A 27,828-nucleotide genomic window follows, 5' to 3' on the forward strand; every position below is an offset into this window, starting at 1 on the left:
ACAAAGCAAACACCCTTAAGACATAATATGCTTCAGTAATTTATTTCCAAATCAGGGTCAGGACAGTATCTAATATTTGTTTCATTTCTGTTGCAAGAACATGTGCCTCAAAGAAAAAAAAAAAAAAAACCTGGTAAGGGAAGATAGAATATAAAGCAATTTTAAGTCACGTGTTTGCTTCTGCTCTTTCAAATGAAATATCAAGCAGGAAATACATTTCCCCAGTCCTTCCTTTCCTTTCCTAGGTGAAATATCTTTCTATTCCCTCAGACAGACAACATCTCATCATTGCTGTTGTAGCTCATTACCAAGGTAGTAACAACAGGCAGCTACTCCACCATTTCCACAGCAAACATGAATCAGCCTGGTGAACACAATGAACCTTGGCCATCAATTCAGTACAGAACCGGGTTTGCAGATGAATAATTTACTGCTGTCATCTCAAAGATTACAAAAAGGAAACGGTCTATTTATTTGTAAGGCAACATTATTGATAAATGTCCAGTTTAACCCTGGGATTATATTTGCTAACTTTTTTTCCCCTCATAGTGAGGAAATTCCAGTACAAAACTGCATTTATTTAGGTTTCCATTACAATATTAGTGTTTATAACTTAATAGCTAACTGTCAAAAGAAAGCCTAATTTACTTGACCCCTTTGGCACTGCATTTTTGAGAGACTTATAACAGCATAAGCGTACAACTGAAAAAAATAATCTCTAGTAAACCAAATATCCAATAAATTAAGAAGTTCTTAGCTGATATTTTGAATTTAGCCACTTAACTATGATTCCAAGAGAAGGCTTTTGCAGTCAATTTATTGACAGGCCCAATGTCTGCACTGCTCCATCCAGCCTCAGAGAGATCCAAGACACAGAAGTGCTGTTGTTTAAGTCTCTTTGCAATATAAAATACTCAGCTGAATAAATTCGCTTAGCTGCGGACCCACAGCAGCAGCAACACTACATCTAGCTCCCAAGCAGCTACAGATGACTACACCAGACAGAGAAAGCTCCTGGCTGTGACTTTATAATGTCAGCTTGTTTCAGCAAAATGATATTGTCCTGTGGTTTCAGTAAAATTCCAAGCAATTCCCATCATCAGTGATGCACTCAAAGTTTTAGAGAAAAGAGAAATTAATGAAAAATTAAAACCATGTTATTTTAAAACTAAATATGAACTTCCTTCAGTATATATTAGAAACAAAGCAGACTATTACTGAAACACACCATTCTAGCCACAATTCTCTGCTTTAATTGCAATTAAGGCAACATTTATAGATACTGAAAATAATTCAGTGGAGTAACATCTTTGAAGCCTACACGATTTACAGAGTCAAAAAATATTTTCTAGGAATGAGCTAAATGGTTTTATTTATTTTATTTATGGATTAAAAGTTAAGAAAACTAACTTCCGGTTTATAAGATTGATTATTTGCCAGTGAGGATGTCCCCAAAGAACATAAACTCTTAACTAGTAAAACACAATTTTCTTGCAAGTCGACAGAAATAATGAATCAGAAACACTTGAACACTCCAGGAATTTATGCTTGTGATAAAGCACTAAACAAGTAAAATGAAATAGAAATGCCTGTTAAGACCATTTTAAAACATCCACTCCTCAACTCATTTGCAGCAGGCTGGGACTTCCCTCAGAAAAGTGTCCAAGTTGCATATCTCTGCTCATCCAACACTGCAATGTAAAAAACCTATGGACCACCAGGAAGTTTCTTTCCATTATTTCTGAACAGAAGAAACCAACATAGGTAAAACATTAAACAAAAGAGTTTTTGCTGAGCCCGGTCATGATGCTTCTCAGAACAAGAAGGTTCTATATGTTGCTATGAAATAAGATGATCAGCACAGTTTTCCACAGCTTGCTGGCTCAGGAGAGCAGATGTGCTTTTCATCAGACTTCTGATATGTCCCATCTCTTTTCAGTCTTTTTTTCTTACAAATGACTCCAGTCTCCTGAATAGCCAAATTTGGTCTAGTTACCATTCAGTACTCAAACACTGCCTTCTCTGTAACCAGGTATCAGATTCTACCCTGCTTTACAAGTCTTTATCTGAGACAGCCATGACATTTTATATAGCACCAAACACCAAGCAGAAACAGGCATTTTTAGGGGTACTGTTCATACAACCTTTTAGACACTCTGATCCATCCAGATCATTTTACACCCCAGGTGGCAGAAGAATGCTACCCTATGGCCTTGGCATCTACAAAAACACAGATTTAAAAAGTTTTCACCCACTAAGATCTACCATCAAAACACATATTCATAACTATAACTTGTTTGGAGCACAGGGGGTGACAGCCCCCTGGAGTCCTGCCCTCCATATCCCCATTCCACGTCTGTTCACACACTGAGCCCTGCCATCTCTGCTGCTGTGCACTGCTGACAGCCTTCCAGGGCAGCATTTTTCATTGGTATCACTCATTTCAAAATATTCCAGTTCCTGCGTGATCAATTCACATCTTGTCACAAGAATTTTTCAGGTTAGATCGCAAAGTAGAACTAACACAAGCAAAGGCCAAAAGCGAGAGCTGGGCTTTAGGCTGTAAAATAGGGTAAGAGATTGGAAAAGGATGGAACTAAACTGAAGGAGTTAAATTTAAAAGGATGGAAAAGTAAGAGTAGCTTCTGTTACAGAAGCTGACAGAGACAACAGCAGTATTTAAAGATCCAGTGTTCAATTTAATCCACCAGGAGTGACCACAGGCCCAGGCTGGTGGCAAAGGCCACCATGTTCAAAAGGGAACGTTCTGACAATGTAAGGATACACACACCGGTGGTGCACCAGAAAGACACCACTCAGGTTAAATACAACACTATTTGATTTTTTTCTGATTCTCCTCTTATACAGATCAAAGCATTTTCCTTTGATCAGGACAGCAACATAACCTATTTCCCATTTATCTCAACTGGTGCTTCACCGTGTGCCCACCCTGGCTCTGTGCCGGGTGTTTGCATTCCAGCCTTATCGCCCCTGTGCTGGAGCCTCCCATCCTCAACACACATCCCTCTCACTGCCTTCTTCACAGGGCTGAGCAACCTGGACCTTTCTTCTGACCATGTTTACATATTTAAGTTTATATCAACAATTCATTTACTGATAAATCTATTACGCTATTAAAAATGTATCCTACATTGGAAAAATATATGTGGGTAGTTTCATTCACATTTACATTTCCCAAAGCTTTAAATTAATTCAACTATACTTCCTGAAAAAAAATTAAAACAATAAATTAATGCTTCATTTCACTCAGTGAAATTATTTTCATTTAAATAGAATTCAACTATTTTTAATTCACAAGATATTAAAAAATAACATATTAAATGTAGATCTATTTATATAAAGTGTTTACATTTTAAATTAACCTGAACTGTAAGTAAGCTACAAATCTTTTTTGCTTTTTTGCCTTTTATTTTTTTGTAATTAAAACACTGTATGTATTTCGTCCCTCAAAATTTTAAGTCTAGTAAACTACGGGAAAAAAAATAAACCTTTGCCCCAAGGAGTTTCTAACATCAAATCCTTGCCCTCCCTACCCCCAAATGTTTCCACCAAATACCTTCAAAGCTCTAGCATTTGGTGCAATTAAAGCATTTAGTATTTTCTTCCACTCGCTTTATTTTGAGCTAGGTTAAACATTATACTAATCCTACTCTTTTTCCTTTCTCTTTTTTTCCTGACCCTTTCACTTGAAAGCCCATCAACATAATCTCCTGCAAGCATAGCACTACCTGACAAACTATCACCCCGAATAGACCTCAATCCATCCTGTGAGGCAGCAGTTACAAGAAATCATTGAACTCTGAATGGTCCCTGCACCATCTGAGAATAAATCAGGAGGACAATATATTTCTTGGATCTAAAACAGCCCCATCAATAAGTAACCTAAGCATCAGGAAAATGACCAACTAAAATGCTGATGAACGCTCATGGCCTTTTATTGGGGTCAAGGGGTAGGACTGCCCAGGATCCCTCCTGCCTTTCTTCTACATCCAAATACTCTGAAAGGCCTAATACTATGCAATTTTGGATTCGTGTGTTGTTTTGGCATTGCACCATCAGGCAAACCAAGGAAAATTTCTCCTTTCTCCTTCTTACAGTCACACTAAGCATATTACAATTGCACCAAGGCCAGATAGCTCAGGCTACAGACAGGTGAGAAATTATCAGGAACTGAGAAACAAAGTCAAAGAGAGAGACAGGTTGAAAGAACTATCCTCAAAGCTTCTAAGTGCAAAAAGTATCTTTTGCTTGAGCAGACGAAGCCCTTCTGCAGCTATTCAAAACCCAGAACCCAGAATATTACATTTTGTTGGGAAACACGGGGAATGACAGAGATTCTGTTTATTCAGTTTTTAATTTCTCTGCTAAGGCTAAAGCTCTTTTCATTGTTTCATTTACTTAAAGCTTCTGCTTTGTAAGACTACCAATTAAGAGAATGTGACACTCTCACCAGGCTTGGATTTCTCCTATTAAGCAGCTTTGCTGGTCATTTTGTTAAGACCACCTCCAGAACAAATGCTGACCGAAAACAGAATTAAAATGGATTTAAAGGATACTACTCAGTAGCCAATGCACACAATGGGAACAGCTGTTTTACACAAAGTAAAAATATGCATCTGGATTGACTTCTTTGTTACACTAAAAAAAAAAAAAAAATAAGCTGAAGTGGTGAAGAACTCCAGCCACTCTCAACTCTTACATAGAAATCTTTATCAATTTAAGATACCTTAGCAGATACAAATAACTGCTAAACAAAATGCATACCAATAAAAGCTCTGCAAATGCAGACTTAAATCACAACTAGTTATATGGGAGGAGCACATTGGTAAATCAGTATTTTCTTTTATTCTCAACACAGATCTTAAGACTGGACACATTCTAATGAAAAAAAAAAACCAACTGCATCATAGAATAAATATTATCATGCTCATGAAAATTCTTTAATTCTACACTCCTATCATAATACAAATACATAACAAGTTTACTGGAAAAATATTCAGCTATGGGACAAACTAACCATGTATTGAGGCAATTTCCAGAGCTGTGCTAGCAAAGACTTTGATGTCTCAATCTATCAGTAAACTTAAATACATGTTAAAACTTTCACTTTCCTTCCTCTTCTGAAAAGGAATTATGGATATCCACAAAAAATGTGACATTGTGAGCAATGACCTCTCTCAAGTATTCCTTAAACAACAAAAATTGACACAGAAACATGGAATCATTGAGGTTGGTTAAGACCACCAAGATCGAGTCCAACCTTTGATCAAACACCACCACATCAACTAGACTGCAGCACAAAGTGCCACATCCAGTTTTTTCTTGAACACTTCCAGGGATGGTGATTCCACCACTTCCCTGGCAACCTGTTCCAGCCACCCTGTGGAGAAAGTGAAGAAATTCTTTATGACATGTTGAGCTTGTAGCATCAGTAGGAAAAAAAAAAAAAAAAAAAAAAATCTGATGTGGTTCAAAAAAGCCTTGAAGTGGCTCAACCTTGTGGAAAAAACTGAAACAAGAGATAAGGACCAAATTCAAAACATTTTCAGAGAACCAATAAAATAGGCCAAATACAGCTGTTTATGATACTCTTTCAGTGTTTAAGGCCATGAGACTAAGGACAAGACAGAAAGAAGAGAAAAACTAACATTGCCACTATAAATTCTCTCTTCAGAACATATGAAGTTTATTAAGGTATTGCCACAGATGAACACAAAAATTGGACTCATTATAAAAAGATGGATGACTAGCTTCATTCCTTGGTAAGAAACAAGTCAGTACTTCTGAAAAGATATGAGCTTAAAATAAGGAACTAAATTGAAATCATTAATTGCCACAATGTGACATTCCAAATGGATTTATCTAATGCTTTGATGTACAAAGAATTCAATTCCATAATCTTGCGTTGGAAAAAAAAAATATTGAGCTCTAACTCTGGATGAAAATATATTAACAAAAATACTCATATGCCACTTTCAAATTATTTGATATGCCAGCCACTCCAATTTGCTGGGGCATGGGGGGAGATAACTCATCCCAGCTGTTACACAAATGAAGTCTAAGGCGAAGACTAAGAACTTTTTCGAGGAAGACATTAGCAACTTCAAGAAAATAAAACAAGTTCTCCTAATACAGTGCATTGACTAAAACCATATTCCTGAAAATTTCATTTTTGATATCCCAGAGTGAGTAAGTAAAGGCAAGCTCCTCAGCTATCTTTCCTTTTAATGATGACATTACCAATACTTCATGCTGGATCAGACCAGTCACCTCCTGAGTCAAGTTTCCTCTTGATGATCACAAGTACTGCCAGCTTTTTGTGAAAAAACAGCAGTGTCAGCAAAAGGAAGCAGGACTACATGGACCCCCTTTGATTGAATGTGGCAGTCTGAAAGATGCAGATCTGAAGTCCAGAAAGGAAAGAAAGAGTGATGTGATCTCATTTTCTGGCTTTGGCCACACTTGGTACAAATACTCTGCTAAACAGGGGAGGGCAAAGGGACAAATTCAGTACTGACAGCCTCGATACCCGACACTGCTGGGTGTGCTCCCCAGCCATTCCCAACGCAAGACCTGGCACAGCTCAGCATCTGCTTCAGAGGAAGGAACACTCCTGAAAGACACCAAGGACATGCCTGTTCCAGTTTTGCTCCTCTTGGCCTGACCAGTCACTGCACACAACCCAGAGGACACTGAACCCACAAACTCCCGATTACCATCATATTTCACACATGCTCAGTTTCTTGTTTCTCAAATGCCACTCTGATGGCCTTCTTAAACACTGTGAAATGGATAAGAAATATATAATATCCATTATGGGGGAGAAGCCATACAGAGTGTGGACATAAGCCAGTGCACTGTATTTGTCTTTGGGAGCAGGAACATCTTCCTGACCCTCTTGCACTCCACAGTAGAGTTATGTCCTCAGCACCTGATTGCAATCTGTGGATGACTCACTTATTATGACAATTGTTCTGCTCTCAGTCTTTATTTTAAGTTCTCTAAAACTAAATGCATTTTTCCTTCATGTGGGTTGAAATGCTGTGCAGTAATCCAACAAAAACATAACTAAAAAACATCATGGCATCCAATTACCTGCAACACAGTTGCGAGCAACAGAGTGACCATTTAAAAATCTAGTTCCAAAAATAAAAACCAGAAAGAAGCTTGAGAGAATTTGAATAGATCCTCATCTAGAACAAAAAGGACACTTCTTTTAAAGATTATAATATTTTGTAAAAATATTTAAATCATAGAAATTCTGATATTTCAAAACTTAAGGAGTCAGTTTTATTAGTTGCTCCTCTAAAAAGCTATACATATTTCAATACTAGTGCTGAAGCACTAGAGAATGCCACAAACACAAATGTTCACAAACAGTTATGAATTACTACGAAGTTATAAATTACTTATGAAGTTCTGGGGCTCTCTTCTGTTCCATTTCTATTAATTCTGATTGTACACATAAAGGTAGTGGAATCACTTCTAATTTTATTGAGCCTAAGATTTTTTGTTAAGGATGTCCTACTTGCCCATTGATTCGATGTCATAAGACAGTCTATAAAAATGGGTTTGTCCATAAGTATTCCATTAATAATAAATCATTATTGCTCTGCCCTCATCCTACCACAAAAATTACCTCTAGTTCATGTAAATGGGTGATCCCTTCACTTTTTACAGTTAAACATTATGTGCATCTGCATCTGAAATACACATGAGAAAGAAAATGCACTTTTTTTTTCTTATTAACATATATTACAAAAATTAATCTAATTATATTAATATATTTTGCAGTTTACTTCTGAGTCTTGGCACTGGAAGATGCAATTTTTCTCCCATGACTGTGTACTTCATAGACTTAACATTTTAGCCAGCAGGAAGTTTGCACTGCTTGCTTCCAAGACTCTGCAGATACTATTGTTCTTCCTTATTGTGCAGTTCTGCTCTGGTTTTCCCCTATCAAATTACACAAGGTTTTCACATCACGGTGTTTAATAACAACAGGGCAAGCACTAAGGCCAGAGAAAGATAATTGCTACACTTTTACTTTTGTATCATCAAAACAACAGTGGAAAGCTGAAAAGTTAGATAGGATACCATTTTCCATAGATGCTCATGTACAAGTCTGTCTAAAGTTCCTTCTGAATACTGGGTAAGTATTCATCTTTGCTTTGTAATGTGTTCCCTTCATTGTTATCTTTGCAGATCTTTTCTCAGAGAAATGAGGAAACAGTACAAAAAGAGAAGACTGAAGCAGTTGTTTTGCTCAGGCACTGAAACCTGTAATTTTGTCCTTAGATATAAATACAGATACACATAATAACATAGGTTCAGCAAAAAGCAAAAGAATTTACTGCTTTTATCTACACAGCTTAACTTACTGATTATCAAGGTGTGATGTGACCCAAAAAGAAAACAGAGGGAAGAATAGTCAATATTGTAAGAAAAATAGTTCTTTGTATAACCAACTAAAACAAAACAAAACAAAACCCAGTACTATCTAAAGTCCTTTATACAAGTAATATTTCCTACACTGACCAGTACATTACCATTGAAAGTTAGTATGAAATTCTGTATAATAATACAGGCCAATTATATCGGATTTTTTTTTTAAATTAGGATATGCAGTCGGTACCAGGAATCATATTTAAGACTTAAGTGTTAACAGCTTAAAGCTAAGGCAAACAGTACTTCTCTTTCAGAAAGTAGCCCATAACCATATCTTATGTCCCAGTAGAAGATTTGTATTTTCACATATGAAATGCAGTTCTGCTCTGGTTTTCCCCTATCAAATTACACAAGGTTTTCACATCACTGTGTTTAATAACAACAGGGCAAGCACTAAGGCCAGAAAAAGATAAAATTCTGAAAATCAAAGAATTTCAGGGTGTTACAAATGTGTCAATACAAAAGTGTATTCCAGAGTGAAATTCCCTCTCTGCTGCACAATCAGTTTATCTATTACTACTACACCCTGCTTGGTGTCTTTGCCTCATGTTCTCCCAACCACAGGGTTACAACGTGTTTATCTCCAGACGCTTGCTCAGCATCTAGGACAGCAAAGAATAGCAGACAGGAGAGGAGAGAAGTAGGAGAAGTACTGTCAAATTCTGAATCTTGCAGCCTGAGTAAATGCAAGGGGAAAAAAAGAAAAAAAAACAATAAAAAAAAAAAAAAAAAAAAAACCAAAAATAGTGTACATATATGGTGTCACAGCAACAGGAGCCAGTCCAGTGCACACAGGATGTAGACAGAATCCCTAACGTACTTGGCAAGATAAAAATCAGAAGAGGTGACAACCATTTTCCCAGAAAACTGAAATTCATTCCATCTCCTGTACTCCTCTGGAACTTTGTATTTTTCACATCAAGAATGATTTTCATGCCTTTGATTCACACAGATAAAACAAGCCACTTAAATGGTCTTCAGAGGGAAAGAAGGAACAAACCAGGAGTTGAAAAAAAAGTCACATTTAGTAGGTGAGCATGATTCACAAATTATGGCTGTGAAGGGGTTCACAGGGGAACAGGGCAGAGCTTTCTACAGGCTGTCCAGGTTTATTTTAATGCATCGATTTAATCAACATCTCCAGGACCTGTCACTCACAAATAATAGCAAAAAGATGCCTGAGGAGGCTGCACTCTCCTGGCTCTCTCACCCCTCTCCTCATACACATATGGTGGATTGAGTTCAGATCCTCAGATAACTGGAGAGAGGAATATATAAATAATCAGCTCCTGATGGCTATCTGAAAAAGTCCCATCTTTAAAATATGTTCCAGGGTCTTCTACAAAGACAAAAAACAAAATCACCCATAAAGATACACCAAAGACTCTCTGCTTGCCATATAATACCACCTCCTCCTTTCCTCAGCTGAAAGAACATATTTTTATCTCTGTCTCTAGCTCCAAAAACTATTTTCTCCAATGACTTCTCTAGTGAGCTCACTCAGGGTACCTCAGGAAATGCATCCAATTTCTGCTTTAGTAATCCATACAGCATTTCATTCTCCTATAGCATTCACTGTGGTAGTTCTGTTCCAAAGATTTCATAAAAGAGGTGCATATAAACTGAAAAGGCTTTTTTAACAAATCGAGTTAATAAAAATAATCTGCCTGGAAGATTGCTAACATGTATTTTTGAAACAGAGAAGCAAAGAGAAAAACACAAGATTAGAGAAATGGTCAAGAAGAACCTGAGGAAAGATGGGACAGAGACAAATCACTGAATATGAAGAGCTGAAGATGCAGGGGAACTCTGGAGGTCATCTAGTGCATCACCCTACTCAAAGCACAATCAAGTACCACAGATTCTTTAGGACTATGCCCAGTCCTCTTCTGGAAATCTCCTGAGATGGTCACTCCACAATCTCTCCAGACACCTTCTGCCAGTGTTCAGTCACTCTAACACTGGAAAAGATTTTCCTCATGCATAAATGCAGTCTTCCATATTTTAGTTTACACCTGTCATCTCTTGTACTTTTACACAGAACTGCTACACAGAGTCAGTCTCTTCTTCAGCCTGAACAAGGAGGAGCATGGCCATCCTAGATGCAAACATCTGATCACAAAGATTTTTTTATTCCCTTCTCTGAGGCTGACTCGATTCCAAATGCTCAATAATACCATGATTATCCTGGTGAGAGCTGACAGGTAAAGATCCAAACACAAGCAGTTCCTGAGAAAGTTAAAAACTGTTAAAATATAATATTGTTAGAATAACAGTTTGATTCAATTGCTTATGTCTCATAAGACACTGCAGTACTTCTTGAAAATCAACACTTTAGGAACTCTTTATCAAGAAAAACTGCAAGTATGTTTCTTCCTAAACAAAACAAAGATACACTCAATTATCCAAGTTAATAAGGGAAGTACAAGAAATTTTCTCCCATACGAAAAAAAAGCACATGATGTTTCCAAGGACAGCAGTCTCAGGGTGTGCCACCACAGGCCAGGACAAGAAGAAAGTAGAACAAGACCCATGATTTTGTATTAAGTTCCCCATGAGTAACTGGAAAGTACATTTCCTCAGAAAGTGGTGGAGTAGAACACACCTTAAACATCAGCCCTCTGTTTGATCTGACACTTTGATATTCTTCCTGCCAAGAACTGCAGCAGAAGTTTCTTTTTGCAAGTTCAGCTGGAGTGGCTGCTTTTGATGTACACAGCATTGCCACAGATGAGGACTAAAGGCCACAGAGTAATTTACACTGTTACAAAGTTAGAGAGATCAGTAGCTAAGGTACACCAAAGAAATTCCCAAGTAAACAAAGCTGAAATGAGCGTATTGGTAACATCCATAGCTGAGTTTATCTAAGAGAGGCAAGTGAATGTGGAAAGTATCCATTGCATGATTATGGTGTAAGAGAATTCACTAATTCCCCAAAAAGACGGATTTTTCATCAGAGGCATAAAGAAAAATCTTGTTTGAGACACCAGATCTCTGTCTCTACTCTTTATTTAGAGGATGAAAGACCTAAAAACTCATTTTTCTCCTGTCAGGAGGTATACTGGACTGTGGAGTTCTCCAGAATGGAAAACAAACACAGCCTCTCCTAAAATGTATTTGTATCTCCTTCCAGCTACAGAGCTGGATGAAAGCCCAGAGAAGCAAAATCCTAAAGTGGGGAAAAGCTCTGATATTATATAAAATAGAAGAACAGAGTTCTCTGGAAAGCTTTTAAATGCTGTCCTTTGATTTCTTAACAACATAATTTTTCAAGTGTTCCAAAGAGCTATCCATTTTCTATTGACTCCATCAGAAAACAGTATTTTGTTTTGTTAGTTTTGTTCTTGTCGTGTTATGTCAACATGACACCCTGGCACCTGATGCTGACCTTAATGGATGCTTGACAAAGGACCCAGTACTGCAACTTAAAACACTGTCAATTGCTGCTTAAATGAAAATAAAAACAACAGATTTACAAAAAACAGTGTATTTTAGCTTACACAATATTTAATGGTGTTTCCTTTACCAATTCTTCCTGCTTTGCTGAGCAGAATAAAGAGTAGTTCTAAAGCAACAGATTTTGAAAAAACACTTGGAGTCATGCAGTTAAACGCAGGGTTGCGCCTCTTTGGTACCAAAAGCATTAAAGATGCTTACTTAGAAACTAGGAAGCAGCTATTACTTTAGAAAAGCATTTCTCCTTATTCAGTAGTCAATATAATTTTTATATTACCTAACACGGAATTTGCTCAATCCCAAATTGTCAAATGCATTGGCAGGAGGCTCAAGCAGCTCTGATGAATACTGGAAGGTAGTAATAATGTGACTCTATCCAGCCAAGCTTGGTTTCATATGAAAGGCTTTTCTTGAACCATGCAAACACTTTTTTTTCTACAGCACAGGACTGAAATAGAATGAAACCTGAACAATGCCAAATGTATTTTTTTCAGTTGGAAGTCTTTCAACTTTCCCTGAAAAGACAGGGCAAGGGACTAGATGGCAAATAGGACTGATTGAGGATGGCAATTCCTCTGTCCTTATACTCTTCAAAGTATTACAGAAAGTATTCAGAATTTACAGTCCTATTTTAGGACAAGATTTAAATTGGAAAAGGAAAAGTACCTGGAATCTTTATTTCAGCATTGAAATGATTCACAGGTTAAGCTCCTTAACACAGGCTAGATGTACATCAACAACCAGGAAGCAAACTATGATCAAAAACATTATGGCCTTTCTTCCAAGTAGGCAATTTTGTGTCCATATAATTTAGATCTGCAAGTCTTTTGCTGAATAATACTATTGTAAAAAAGGCACATTGTAAAACTTAAAGGTTTCTCTCCATTTCCAAGTTTTGAGCAGACCCCTATTAACATTTTATGACAGTGTATTGTGAACAGTTGCAGTAATTTCGTTCATAGTCAAACTCCAAGTTTCTTGCTGATACTACTTATCCAGTATACTAGAATACTAAGTTCTTCGTTTAAAAATAAAAAATAATACCAAAAATAAGTTTCCTTATGCTTCCATAGTGCCACAGAAGCATGTTTCAAACAGGTTAGGGAAAGCCACTTCTATATCCTCTGTAAAGAACAGTAACATTTTATTATTCCACTGCATCCCAACTTTCTGTCAAACCCCTAAAAAGCAGTGGGCTGAGAATTCATATTCTTTTTTAAAGATCTGTAAAAAGTACTGGTTAAAGTTCCTCTTGTGACACAGTGGTAACTCTGGTACACAGAACCACTGAACTACAAGAAAATGAACCAGACTCCAATCTGAAACCTACTCAAGTCAAGAAAAGAGAGTCCATGAACTGTCCTCTTTTTAGATAACAGAATTTCAGCATGAAATAATTTCTCTATGTTTTATAATAAATTACCATAATGGCAAAAGGTAAAGAATTTTTAAGATTGTACACCATGCTAAATATGTGCTACCCTTTCCATTTAGCACTCCTTCAATTTTCTCCCTCAACCTATAGAGACCTTCCAAAAAAGAAAGGTGTTGCTGTCTACTATCTTATTTTTTGCTACAGTTTTTTATGACAATGAAAATGATAGCTATGAATTTATAACAAGAGATCTAAACTAAAGTACGATTAAAAAAATATAATTTTCATAAAATCAAATGCAATCAAATTTTATCAATTGTCTTACAGGACAACTTCCAGCATTACATAAATTAAAACAGTATAAACTGGACAGTGGGGGAGAGGAGGGCTTTTCATATAAACATGAATTAATATCAGTCAGAACTTTATATTATGGTAGATAGCCAGCACGGTATTTGGGTCACCTAAGTCTTCTTTGCCATTTTCTTCTCTTGTTTCCCCTCTTTGTTTTACATTTTAATTTACATATATTTCTTATTAATCTAAATATGCTTTGATTGATAATGTGTTTATCACAACTAGCTTACAGACTGCCTCATATATTAGTTGACAGAGGTCATAAGATCCATAAACTGATTATTCCATCACTTCATTGTTGATAAATATTAAAGGCTTCTAGATATCTGCTAATGACAAATTAATTGTTTGTTAATCCCACGCTATTTTATTATTAAGTTTAATGCAAGCTAACAATGGTAGTTTGTCAAAGGAAAATGAACCCTTTGAGTTAGGCTGTATCACTTTGAACATTAAAAACTATTCAGATGCTTCATGAACTGTTGGAAATGAAGGATTCCAGTGATGTCAATGGACTTACAATAGTATGGTAACTAGTGTAAGAGAGAACAGAAACAGAACCTTGGGCTTTGCAGTATTATACTAACTTACAGATTTTTTTTATAATTACACCGCAGTGCTACTATGTATTTACACAGAAATACTACTACTAATTTGAAAAACTATGAAGAAGTGGACTGACCGTATAATATTAACAAGACAAAAGAATTGTTTTATTTACCTGACTTTGCAATTCACTTTGTTGCTTCAGGCGAAGATTTTCTGGTGTATCAGCCACTGTAGTGAAGGACTGCTTTGGGTAATGTCTAAAAGAAAAAGAAGCACAAAGCCAAACAGTAAACATTTGCACAGGCTAGAAAGTCAAATGCATCCCAGAACTCCTTCCTGCAGTGCACAGAATTATTTCACCGTTTGGTATGAACTAGAAGTATTTAAAAATATTCTGTCAGACATGCCTTACAGAGACAACACAAAGAGTTCCTGTGAGTCTAAATCCCACCCACTCATGGTGCCCACTTACTTCAAAGACCAATCAGCCAAAATTTGCTTTCAATACAGTGATCAAAACTATATTTAACTCCACTGTCTTGGTATAGCCATGTGCTGGACAAAGACTAAACTAAAAGCCCTTAAAATGAAATTGTTTTACAGAAACTGATGCTACATAAGAGAGCACAGCTGAGTACCATGGGGTCTTTAATCCTTTAGTGTAGGAACCAGAAGGACCACAGCAGGTACTTTCTGGGTAAAGCCAAATTGTTTAACAGTGAATACATCAACACAGTACTGCAATATCCAATACCAAAGGCTGTGGTGTCTCAGAACTGCAATCTATCAGGCATCTCTCTTTCCATTTGAAATTTTATACCTTTACAATATGTTTGCTTTGGCATTTGATGGTAACATGCTCTAGGAGAGCCTGCTTGAGCAGGGAGGTTGGACTAGATGACCTTTGGTGATCTCTTCCAATCTTAATCATTTTTTGATTCTGTGAACTGTAGCAGTCAAACCCTACTCATTTACAGAACCACTATTTGTTAATGTTCATGCATTTGTCCTGAAATTTTGCAATCAAACAAGAAGTTCCATTACATGAAAGACCACAAAAAGAAGCCAATAACAAAATGAAACAGCACATCCCAAAATAGATATATTATTATGAGCCAGAAACACTATGAAGAAGCTGATTCTTACTAATTCCTTTCCATCATCTTCAGTCTGAAACCAAAATGTTCACCTTACTACCAAGTGAAGCACTCATGTCTTCAGTTACCATTAACAGCTTCCCATGTCTGCCAGCTCCCCCATTTGTGCCTCCAACATTTCAGAGTACAAAACAGGCACAGGGTTACAGACACAATAACATTTGCAGTGTACAGAAAGAGAGTAAGCAGTAAGTGTCTGAAAACAGAGCATATGCAGTAGTAAACATCTCCATGCTCAAACTCCAGGCCATCTCTAACGTGTTCTTTCAGCAGCTAGTTGTATGTTGTTGCTATGGTTTAATCATAAAATGTCCATTCTGTGTAAACATGATACATATTTTCTTTCAAAATTGTATTTTGTTAGAAAGTTTTCAGTGTACAAGTTCTATTAATGAGGTGCATGGTTTCAGTAAAAAAAAAAAAAAATAAAAAAGGAAAAAAATAGTTTTATCTGATAAAATAAAACAAGCAGGAAATTTAAGAAAGATTTCTGGTTTTATCTAAAAGCTGAATGCTTCCCCCACGGAAATGTAAAATCAATAACTGAAAAGAAATGATGCCTGAACTTCATACAGTCAACTGCTCCAGGCCTGATTCCCCCACAGATGACATCGTGCATTGCCAGTGGAGTACACTCCCACACCAAGAGGCTGCAGAACATCCCTCATTTATGGTGTCATTACATAGGGAAAACAGAGGAGAAACACAGGACAACCCAGGGATTTCAGGCTCTCAAGGGCCAATAACTGCATAGAAAGAGAAGAAAAAACAACTTATCTCTTAAACTTGTCTCTAAACTTTATCTCTTAATGAAAGAAAGCTTTTCCTCACAGAAATACAAGAACTATCCCAGATTAGGTACTAGCAGATGGACAAAGGATGCTACTCCAAGTTTATGGTGAGACACACTCCCACCCATTATGTCAGGGACTTGTCTCACAGAGCTCATGTCACTGAAAACTGGAAAACAAAATTTCTAGGCATGACACCCTTCAGACAATTCTTATGGAGTTAGAGCCAAGTCCTCTCAAAGCCCCACCCAAGACAGAGCTTTGGCCAGAGAGAGCACTGAGTTCTGCATACTTCTGCTACTTCTTCCCTCCTTTTCAAACCAGGGGCTCCCCCACCACCACCACACCCCAGAGCCAGCCAACACCAGCCAGCAGAACAGCTTAGCCACAGCTCCAGCAACACACAGGGAGGCAGAACTGGGCTTTGCATGAGGCAGATGGTGTCAGCAGTGTGTAATATCTTGGGACAAGGAAAATACTTCCAGAAGGGCTTCTCTTTTTTTTTTCTTTATTTCATTTTTTCTATCTCACACTCCATTCTTCTGTGTAGAGGCAAGAAACAAATGCCAGACTGGCCACAAGGAGGGTCATAAGCCCTTTTTGGAAAGCAGCAATGAGCAGATGGGGAAGGCAACAAGCCACCTCACAGCCAGGGTTTGCTGATGCCCAAGGAAGATTGAAGCAATGGTGCACATTCACACCTCAAAGCCCAGCAGCCTTTCATACAGCAGCCATGAGGTATCCACGAATAGCTCCTGTAGATGACAAAATCCCCGTCCATAAAAAAAGACAATCTGACACACAGTTAAAATATTACATTATGCATATTGTTAAATGCTGAAAGTATAAACTTTCGTTGCCTTGCTTTACACCATGGTTACATATCATAACCCTGGTAGTACAATCACAGTAATCACATGTATTTTTAACAGGGAGAACACAGAATGTGAGCCAGCTCAGATGGGGGTTTTGGCCTGGTCCCCTTGGGAACTGTGTGAACACTGAGATGTCTCAGCCACAGCCCCCAAGGACCTGCTAGCAACAACAGCAGACAACTGCAAACCCAGGTGCTCAAATTAAACCTCTCTATTCTGAAGCATAAAAAACATACACCTTGTCCCTATCATTCACCAGCTATTACTTCCAATCATCTGTAATGAAATGCTTTCTTCCACAATTAGCAGTCAGCTCAGAGATATTTCAACTTCCCAAGAAAATCGCTTGAGAACCAATGTATCTCATATCATTATTTATTTTAGAAGCACTAGCTCCATACTTCAAGTAAAGAAAGTATGCTCTGTATTGAAGAAGCAGCACTTTAATGTGCTTGAAAATACTATGTAAACTGATTTTGTCAATGAAAAGTATTCACCCTTGACCATGGAAAAAAACAACACACATGACAAGTGAACAAAACTGCCAAAATTCGAATTGGTCTTTAAACTGATCATCTAAACTATTTATCAAAATGTATTACAGTGGTAAAAATAAGAATCATTTAGCAAAATTAAATTAGCAGTGCATTCTACTATGGGTTGTCATTTTAACTGAAGCTGATTTATGAAACCACTCACAGGGTATTTCAAACCAGAAATACATGGGTTTAGATACAGCCCTTCTAATTTATGGAAATTCTTGCCTCAAATGCATTAAGAAGACTACTGTTAAATTTAAATCCTATCTTCAGCTTTCCACATTTGTTTTAAGCTTACTGATACTGGTAATTATCCTGAAGACATTGTATTTAAGATATTATGTGAGAGCTATCGAAGATACTGGATACTTTTATATCACTGGATACTTTAGTCTGAAATATAAGTGTTAAAATTCAACAATCTGCTTCTTTAACAGTTTAGGGCTATACCACATTTCGTCAAAATGTTCTGAATAAGGATAAGTAACTGGATGGCAACAGCCTTTAATTCAAAAGGCTGACAGTGGTCCCTGGTAATCCATTGCTCAGTTTCCCTTTTGTCCAAGATGACGTCTGAGAAAGAGCCAAGAATTGGTTAAGGAGATTGATCTCATGTCAGCTATTTAATAGCAATGTCCAAAGGATTTTTCTGTTTGTTTTAAGTCTTTGTTAGTTGCCTAAGTCTACTTAGCAATATGTCTTACCACACTAATGCTATTAGGATTAGTCCTGTATAAAGATCCATACAAGAAGTTCCAGAACAAATCAGGACACACACTATAGTGTCTCTGCTGCAGGTTTCTGTATTGCCTGCCTCAGCTGCACAGCTTGATTAATAAATCAAACCACAACGCAATCTCTTGCTGCTTATGAGGAAACTCCTTCACTTTTGTTATTTGAAAACAGGATCAGTAAAGCCTCCAAGAACCCAGGAAAGCACCTGAAAGTTACCTAGATTTTCCAATGACTAAACAGAAATTTTCCTAAATATTTTTTAGCTGTAAAGTTTTCATCAGCTTTTCCATTCTCTCAATCCAACAAAAGGAAAGAAAAATGTTCTGAGAGAGAATGGGATGAAGATTCAGCTTTGTCTCTTCTGCAAAAGGTCAGATTCAAAGACTGAGATAAATTGAAGCATCTACTGGAATTACCTTCCTCATACCTCACTCTGACTTAACCAACATTTACAAATGATTAAGGGATTTGTGTGTGTATTTTATAACTGTAAATGTAAAATTTTATAACTGTTACTGCTCAGTTATAGAATTATAACCCTTGTCAGAGTTACTAGATTTCTATGGAGTTATATCTTCCCTAAAATAAAATACCTATTCTGTATTTGTCTGAACCGTTAAAATTGTGATTTTTTTTTAACCAGTGAGCAGGTACGAAATATACAAATAAAAAATATTCTCCCAAGCAGAGGGACAGCTCCATCACATCTTTTCATAACAGCAATTGCCGGCTGTCATATTAGGCTATCAGTCCTCTCCTAACTTTTGTCTAAAATAACTGCTCTTCTAACTTAAGCAAACTCTAAAAGAGAAGAAAGTTTAAAAAAAAAAAAAAAAAGAAGCCAAAACACACTTATTTTCACTTGCAGATTTGCACAAAATAAACCTGTAAAACAATATAATAAAATTAAATCAGTCTTACAAGAATTACAGAAAAACATAAAAATCAGTTAGGCTTTTAAAACTAGCACTTCTGTGCAGTGCACACAAAAATTGAAAATTGAAATTAAAGAATAAATAACGATCCAGCAGTCTGGATGTAACCTGATCTCACAAATGATGGACAGGTAGGGAAGCTCCATCTCAGAGCTGCAAGGGCCCAGCCTGCTAAATGTGATCTGAGCCCATGTCAACAAACAGCACAAAAACAGAGAGGAAAAACACAGATCTCCAATTAAGTCTCATGTAGAAGACACATAACAAAATAATTTTTCCAGGATAAAGGCGACAAGTTGTGAATTAAGTTGTGCATGACTAGGGAGTGCTGAAACTGGCAGTTTGAAGAGGCACAGGACTGCTTTTGTCTCCTCACCTTGAAACCGTGTCGTTCACAGAAAGACGTGTAAGATGCACAACAGCAGAGAAAGAATCAGCAGGAGGGAAATCTTGCCCACAGCTGACTACTTGAATTGAAATTCGTGCTCAGTTGCACTTGCAGCTCTGAAGCTCCAGGAGGGATTTCTCTGGGTTTTCTCTTTTGTTTTGAGCTTTCTGTGCAAGATCACTTATTTGCATGCAATTATAAAGGCTTTTGTAGTAGAAATAATGTAGCTAGTGGATAATACAGCTTTGGCATGGCAGCACTTGGGCAATGAAGTGAACAAGAAATACATCAAAATTCTCCAGAAATTATCCGAAGATGGAATTCTCTTTGGCTACCTCAATCTACCTCTCTGTATGAACAGTTATAAAATGTTCCAATTGCAATTAGTTTGCTTTGGAAAACCTTTTTCAATCTTTGCCTTCTGTTTTGCAAGGAACTTTCCAAAAATTTAATTTCTGTATCTGTACTTCTTACTTGAAATACAAGAGAAAGTTTCTCCCATATGCTACCTTAATGCAAGTTTCTTTTTTATGAGAAAAATCCCCTAGAGCAATGAGCTTGTATTGATTCACAGGAGATCTAGCAAGCAATAAGATCCATAAAAAAAAAAAAAGTAAGGATATTCCACTTGCTTGTTGGGGTAAGCCATAACACCCTTGCTCCTGGAGTGAGTGAAAGTCCAAATATCCCATAAAACCAGGCACACGTTGCACAATGTGCACTGTGCTACCAGACTGGCATTTGATACACAACTACAGAGCCATATCTGAGGCTCCCTTCAAAATCTAAGGTTAGGAACCACGTTAAATATTCTGACTCTATCTGGCCCCAAGACACAGGTTAGTGCCTTACTGTTCTATGTTAGCGGCTGAAAAAATGAACTATTTACTGAAAACAATGTGGCAGAAAATGTCTATATTTTAGATAAAATAGATTAAAAATTGGCTAGCCAACTCTAGTTCCAAACTGCATGACTCTCACCATTTGAAATTCCACTTATAAATTCTACTGTACCAAACTAGTGGAGCAGTTAGCTCTGCAAATGTATGTCATACATTGAGGAACCCCAAGGAATAGAGAACTGGACTGCACAGTAATCTTTTAATCACTGGCAGAACAGACAGCTATGGAAAATAGGCCTAGATAGACATCTGGAACCTACACGAGTTTATTTCAGAATTTTAAAGGCCAGTTAATTTTGGAAAATAGTGAAATCTTGTAAATTTTCACAGCATATATCCAAAAGCATTTATGTTACTCATGTGGCCAGTACTTGCTAAGTTTTAGAGAAAAAGCATAGAGGTCACAACATTAAATTACTTTGTCCTTACAATACCAAGATGACCAAGAAACCTATTCAAAATACATTTTCAGATACATGGTTGTCTGAATTTGCATTGTTCCCATACTGATATTTTGATTTCAAGTAGCTCCCCTGGAAACTTTGAGCCAGCTTGGTGAAGACAGAAGGCCAAGTGCCACTAGACCAACACCAGCAGTGTCACACAGGCAGCTGGGCCCATGCTCCAACCACCAAGGAGTGCTGTCTTCCTGCTTCCTCCCAAAAACTGTCTCAGAATTAAAAAATCCTCCAGCTCTCAGGTGTATTAGTTTATTCCTCATTTCTTACATTTTTCTTTCATCCCTCTTTTGCAATTTGATATTAATTGTACATAGAAATACACATTGTTAAGGAGACAGATGAGTCTTGCTTCTTGAGCAACTCAGGTCAAAATGTTTTAATTTTAAAGATTTGAAAAAGCACAGCAGGAGGACAAAGTTCATGTCTTATCATTTAATACTGAGAATTGTTAAAATACAGATCTCAACCAAGTAGCATCCAGATTCAGCAAAAAGATCAAAAAGAGTAAAATCCAAGCATCACAGATTTCAAAAGTAGAACTGTTAGAATTTTCAGTGGAGCCAGGCACTCACCCTTTCAATAATTTACCTATTCCTCAGCTGTGGAATTCCAGTGCTCAGGGAGAAAAAATTAGTCAATAGCAGACCAAGAACTACAGTGTAGCCTGGAGCTGTGCAGAAATCTACTGGCAGCACACTAGTAGGTATTGATAACATCAAAAAGTGAAAACTGCTGGAGAAGGATACACAAAAAATGCACAGAAAGTTCTGAGAAACTTGAAAGGAGGAGGCAACTGTGGCAAAACAAAACAGTAAACAAAAATCTGACAGTAACAGCAAAATCTGCCAAAGACACACATACATTTTAACATTTGTCACTGCTTAGACTGCTCCCAGGATATCACCCAGTGAGCTCACCCAGGCTGCCACATCAGCTAGACACAGGAAACCCCACAGAAGTTTAAGAAAACTTTGTAATCACCAGTATTTGGTGTTGTAATCACAAAAAAGGCTGATCCAATATTTCCAAAGTATTTTGTTCCAGATACTGTGATTATTATTTCTTCCAAAATATCCAGGAGACAAAAGAACATGAATATGAGCAGGAAGAAAACAGTCTAAAGCTGAGTTTCTCACTAACTTCATTTGTCAATTTACAGCACTGACCTAGCAGAGTAAAGAAACAATCCATAGTTTACACCATGAACATCTTGCTCTTCTCTTTTAAGGATGTCAGAAGTATAATTCATGCATACAGCAATGACAAATTTTCTTACAAAATTCCTAAATTTTCTTATTATTGATTTGACGTTCAATATATCAGTATCTCAAGCAGCATGACACTGAATAATACCAGTGTAATTGCTCCTAGGCAATTGGTAGCACTCAGTATGAGGATTTAAACAAGACATCTAAATGGACATCTAAATGTACAGCTTTCAAATACAAAGACTAGCCACAAACAAAAGAGAAGTAAAACTTGCATCTATCCTAATAATGGCTTCTTCTCTGCCAGCTTTTCAAGTGCAAGAAATACAACACAAGGGAGAAGTCTCACTCTAAAAATTTTAATGCCAAGAATCAGTGACAATAACATCAGAAAAACAGAACAAGTGATCATCTACTGCTCAGTGTTTGTATTAAGCCTTCCTCTTCCAAGGGAGTACTGGCTGAAGGAATGAATATTTGCTGCTAAAAACTGAAATTATTATTCATGCATTCATTCATTCAAAATGTGTTAGGCTGTAATGAAACTGGAGTCCAGTTGTTGTGCTCTCCTAAAACTGAACAAGAACCTAGGAAACTAAATATGGGCTAGCTCCTAGTTGCCATGTTTTCTACATCTTAACTCTTCTGTGTAAGTTTATTAGCTTTTAATCTTTATGCTTTTGTCCATTTCTTTAGCAAACTTACAGAGCCAAGCTTCACTGGACAATTCACTGGTGCTTCTGAATTCCAAAGTTATCATTCAAGTCACGGCAATTACAGTTAAAAATGCCTCTTTAACTGTCAAGTATATTAAGCATTTGTCCTCTAAAATGGTGCCATCATTGGCAACTCCAAGTTAGAGTCAAAAAAAGTACATTAAACTGAGTTATGTTTACATGTGTGCTAGAGGAAAAAAAAGGAAAGGCTTCTTTTTTGTCAAGTGAAAATTTTACTAGTTGCTTATTCACATACTGTAAATTATAAGCAGCTATGTTAACTTTGCAGCTTTAAAAAATCTCTCTCCTTTAATGCATTTATTTCTATAGATTGAATATTAATAGAAAAATGTTTATTTAATTTATAAAATATATTTCATGTTAACATAGTGTAAAACAATTTCATATATACATATATATACTTATACAAAGTTATTAAATTAAACATACAGTTTTTGCTCACAAATGAAGAATGCTCTCAGTAGTGCCTGCTTTGGCTTATGCTGCTGAAAGGATACAAGGGTGCAAATGCAAACACTAATTTTTTATGTAAATCCTTGGCAAAAGGCAATGTATTAACAATTTCATTTATTACTGTTCTATACAACACATCACGGGTCCCTCATGATGCAGCATAGGATGTCATGTTTCACACAAGATCTGGTCTGTAAGCTCCAAATTCTAAAGCCTGTGTAATTCCTTTAAATCACAGATTCCTCTTTTAGGTATTTGTCACGAAAAAGCAACAACCACGTCACATTTGCACTAATACCCTGCAAACACCTACAGAACTTCTGCATATATTATGCTCTCAGCTCCTCATGGATTGTTGATTATTTTGACTAGAACCAGGTGCAGTTCCCATTGGTAATTAAATGTTCCATCAGTATGGTTACAAAGACTGTCCTCTCTCCTCTTTGCTTTCTGTCTTTTCTCCCTGCTTGAAACAATACTACCACGTGTCTTCCTGTTAAAGTACAGAGGTTTCTGTCACAGCTCTCAGTACTTTCAATTAAAGACTTAGGCAAATGAATGAGCTTTATGTAATTCATAGGGCATGGCCTTTCTCATCGCTTTCTTGGACACAGACGCTAAATTCCACCCAAATACGGTTCCAGAGACTGAACAACTGCACTGCATGTCATCCAAATGATTTCCACAAATTTCCACAGAGAATGTTATTCAAACCATCGAATCATACAATAATGGAAAGGCTCAGGCTGAAAGAGACCATCAAGATCATCCCACAGCATCTCAAACCCACTAACATGGTCAGGGACGCCACTCAACCTTGATCAGGTTGCTCAAGGCCACAACCTGGCCTTGAACACTTCCAGGGACAGGGCATCCACAACTTCTCTGCAAACAAGCAGAACTTGATAATATCTCCCAAGCTTTTCATTCTTTTAGGCTGAAGATCTGTCTCTCAACAACTTCAGGTCAAAAGGCAAAGAAATGTTTACCATCTCCCCACCTGGACAGAAGAGAGGGGCTGATGAATGGCTGCTGATACCCTAACATCATCCTTTAGGATGTAAAACAGGCACAAACAAAATCACATATAAGAGGAATGCAAGCAATTCCTAAGCCAATTTACAGAAATGGCTTTCCCAAAGCATAAACCAAGTACTTTAACTACAGCAAAATGCAGAGAAAAAGCTATTTCCATGGGGTATGTAAAAACTCAGCATGTCAAAGCAGATACATGATCACACTGCCAGATCAAATGGAAAAAGGTGAATTATGGGATAGATGGAGAAGAAAGGAAGTCACTGAACTAATAGTGAAAAGACATGTGATATGTGTAAGATGAAAGGACAAGCTCACGCTTCAGATCACACAGCTTAAGTCATTAAACAGCATTTACACCATAGGAACACAGAAGACCTGGGAAGGTATCCATAACCATGAAAAAAAAAAAAGTGAAATATCTCCTACCTTTCCTTCTTATTCCTAAATGCTGCAGGCCACAGATCTGTCAGATGTCACTGTTTGAGCCCCTTCTACACCTATTACTACATTTCTGCAAACCCATCAGCCAGATCTTCCATGGCCAGAGCCCTCAGAGGGCAACTGAATTCATTCAGAATAAAACTGAGCACGTGCCTTTGAGCAACAGATAAAGAGAGATGACAGGAAATGCAAAGCAAATTATTTGTAGCTGCTGTGTCGAAGTTCACAGTTGCAGGAAATACGTTCACAACTGAAGCTTGCACATGAATACCTAACACTGGTCAGAGGATTCAAAACCTACTATTTATCCTGTCAGTGCATGATCAGTACCACATCTTCGCTAGCATAACAGAGTAAAAGCATTAAACTATCATCTTAACAAGTCAATAAATCCAGGTTTCAAGACCACGGAGATTCTTTTAAACTGGTGGAATATATTTCAGCTTGTAAATTACATTTTGACCAAAAAATGCTTTTTGTCAAAAAAAATGCCATTTCACTACAGTGCTAGTGATGTTGTCACCAAACTTTGTTACAATTACACACAGATTATTACTAACAAAGTCTTTCACAAATGAAAAAATAAAATAATTATTTTATAAAAATGAATGAACAAGCCATCAATTAGTTATTTCATTATTCATAAGTAACTTTAATTCAATTTCCACAGAATCACAAAGCTTTCCACTGGGAGTTAGATTGTTTTTCTTTCCTACAGATTTACTAATAATCTATGCATACAATGATCCAGTCAACCCCATCCATTCATAGGAATGAAAGTATGTTTCCAGCAATTCCTTGCAACTCAGTGAGGAAGAAGCCTGGAGCCTCTGAAGTAGCTCAGGAACTGACATTCTCTGAATGCCAGCCAAGTCACATGAAATCACTGGTAAAGCACATCACTTTCCCTACAGGCCTGTTGAAATTTACACTAAAAAGATATTTAGTTTACAAAAACTGTATTTTCTGAACTAGTCAGAAAAAAAAACAAACAGTGTTTTAAATCTGAGCAAGCCATAAGCCTTTTGTCAAAACTTAACTGTGCTGCAAATGTCTCTTGGATATGTAATTATATTTTCTGGCCTGAACTGAGATTACTCCTGGGAGCTTCATATGGATATTTGTGGTGAAATTATATTTCATTACGGATACTGTGTTTAAAGTATTTTACCAAACAGGAGCACAGAGTCCCTACCATAAACAGCTTTCAACACAGGAACAAATGCACAAAATAAAAACACTTCTAATATTCAAACTAGAGCATTTCCAAATGCTTAAAGCAACTCTAAAGCATCTGCTTAAAACTGCAAAAACTCAGAACATATTTAAATCTTAAAACACATTGCTCAAGTCTGCAAAAAAGCTCAGTTTTGCCAGGCCCCTTCATCTGTCTGTCCTCCTGTACCAGCACACGAGTCTCTGACTGACAGAGCTCAGTCTTCCTTTTTATCAAAACCCAAATATCCAAGGTGCTGAGCTTCTACTCTACTCAGGAGTAGGAAGACCTCAGCTGAGAAAGCTAAGGTATCTTTAGCTGACACTGCAGTGGTCAACAAAAGCAAAGAAAGACCCTGCACACCAACAGTCCAAGTTTGCTAAGCACGTTATTCAAGTGGAAAGTAAAATATCTGAATGACACAGTTGCCCACACTGAAGACTCAATGAACATCCCCAGTTTCACTGAAATCAGAATGGTGAAAGGCTATGGTGGTGTCCAAAATAAGTACCTGAAAAAACAAACTATTTTCACAAGACAGAAATTCTATGTAATAAGGTGTAAAGGTATCTGGGAAGGAAAAAAAAAAGAAAAAAAGTTTGAGGGCATACTGAATTAACCTGGTTTTGTCAAAGTTCTTAAAAATATGAAAGTTGTGCATTGCTCACTAGTAAAAACCTGCAGTTACATTTTGATGAAAAGTTGGATATATTACAAAGAATAGGTATAGGGATTACTGTCAGCAGAGCTGTTTATTTTCTGCTTTTATAAGAAATAAATGGAACAACAAAGCATAGCTATTTTTTCTGTTCAGAATTTAAAATACATACCTTCCCCATGCAAACACTTTTATGTCTTTTAAGCTCCTTTCCCACCCCCACCCCCCCAAGTCTTTTAATATGCCTGTTAATGTCTGGTTGTGTCTTTTAAGGTTCCTGAATTTTTAATATATTAGGCTGATACTTGGAGCTCAGTCTCTGGGAGTTTCTGGCTCAGACACGGGGTCTAGTCTCATGGCTCCCTATCAGTCATAAAACATTGATGAGGTCCTGCCCTGAAAATCCAGTTGATCCACAAGACTAAAAGCACAGGAACTAGAGCTGTGGCAAAAGACATTTCTCCAGGTTGCCAACAATGGTTCCAGGCACTTAGACTTTTACATTGGTGCTAGCAAAGTAAAAACATCTAGCAGCACTCTCTAGTAGTGAGGCTGACTGCCACAGAGCAGCCCACATACAACTCTCCTACTGTCCACAACAGGGTTACCACATCCAAACTGCTGAGCAGGGCAGAATTTGGCTTGTGTGTAAACAGAGCCATACCCAGGAACAGGCTGGGGGAGAGGACAAGCCTAAAGTTATTGTGTGTTGTGTAAAGTTATACGTGTCAGCATTTCAGCAATTTAACCATGAGTTTCATACATATCTCTAGTTTGTTAATAATACAGAAGAAGAAAAGGCATCTGAGTTAGAGTTGCTGTACCACTGGACTCCCACCCCCTGTGTTCTCCAGAAAGAAACTTCAAAATCTTCTGCTTCAACATTTTAACAATGTATGTTGTTCAGAGTGGCTTTTCCAAACCTTCTTGCATCTTTGTTTCTAAATCACAGAACCACAGAAGAGTTGAGGCTAGAAATGACCTCTGAAAATTGCCAAAGCGCAGACAAGAAGAGCAGGTTGCTTGCCACCATGCCCAGTCCCCTTCTGAGTATGTCCAAGGACAGACCCACTCTGGGCAACCTGCAT

The 27,828-nt window shown here is 37.2% G+C and overlaps 1 protein-coding gene across 4 annotated transcripts in view; it reads right to left on the reverse strand.

Moving 5' to 3' along the window:
• NEBL (nebulette) overlaps nt 1-27,828 on the reverse strand; it is a 247,478-nt gene that overhangs the window by 160,093 nt on the left and 59,557 nt on the right. For all 4 annotated transcript variants that reach the window (XM_086860323.1, XM_086860318.1, XM_086860331.1 and 1 more), the window contains exon 3: nt 14,379-14,463. In XM_086860323.1, the coding sequence (XP_086716449.1) occupies nt 14,379-14,463 (85 nt within the window). The remainder of the gene's footprint in view (nt 1-14,378; nt 14,464-27,828) is intronic.

The sequence above is a fragment of the Cyanistes caeruleus genome, chromosome 1, assembly GCF_971803275.1.
Source record: "Cyanistes caeruleus chromosome 1, bCyaCae1.hap1.1, whole genome shotgun sequence".
NCBI lineage: Eukaryota > Metazoa > Chordata > Aves > Passeriformes > Paridae > Cyanistes > Cyanistes caeruleus.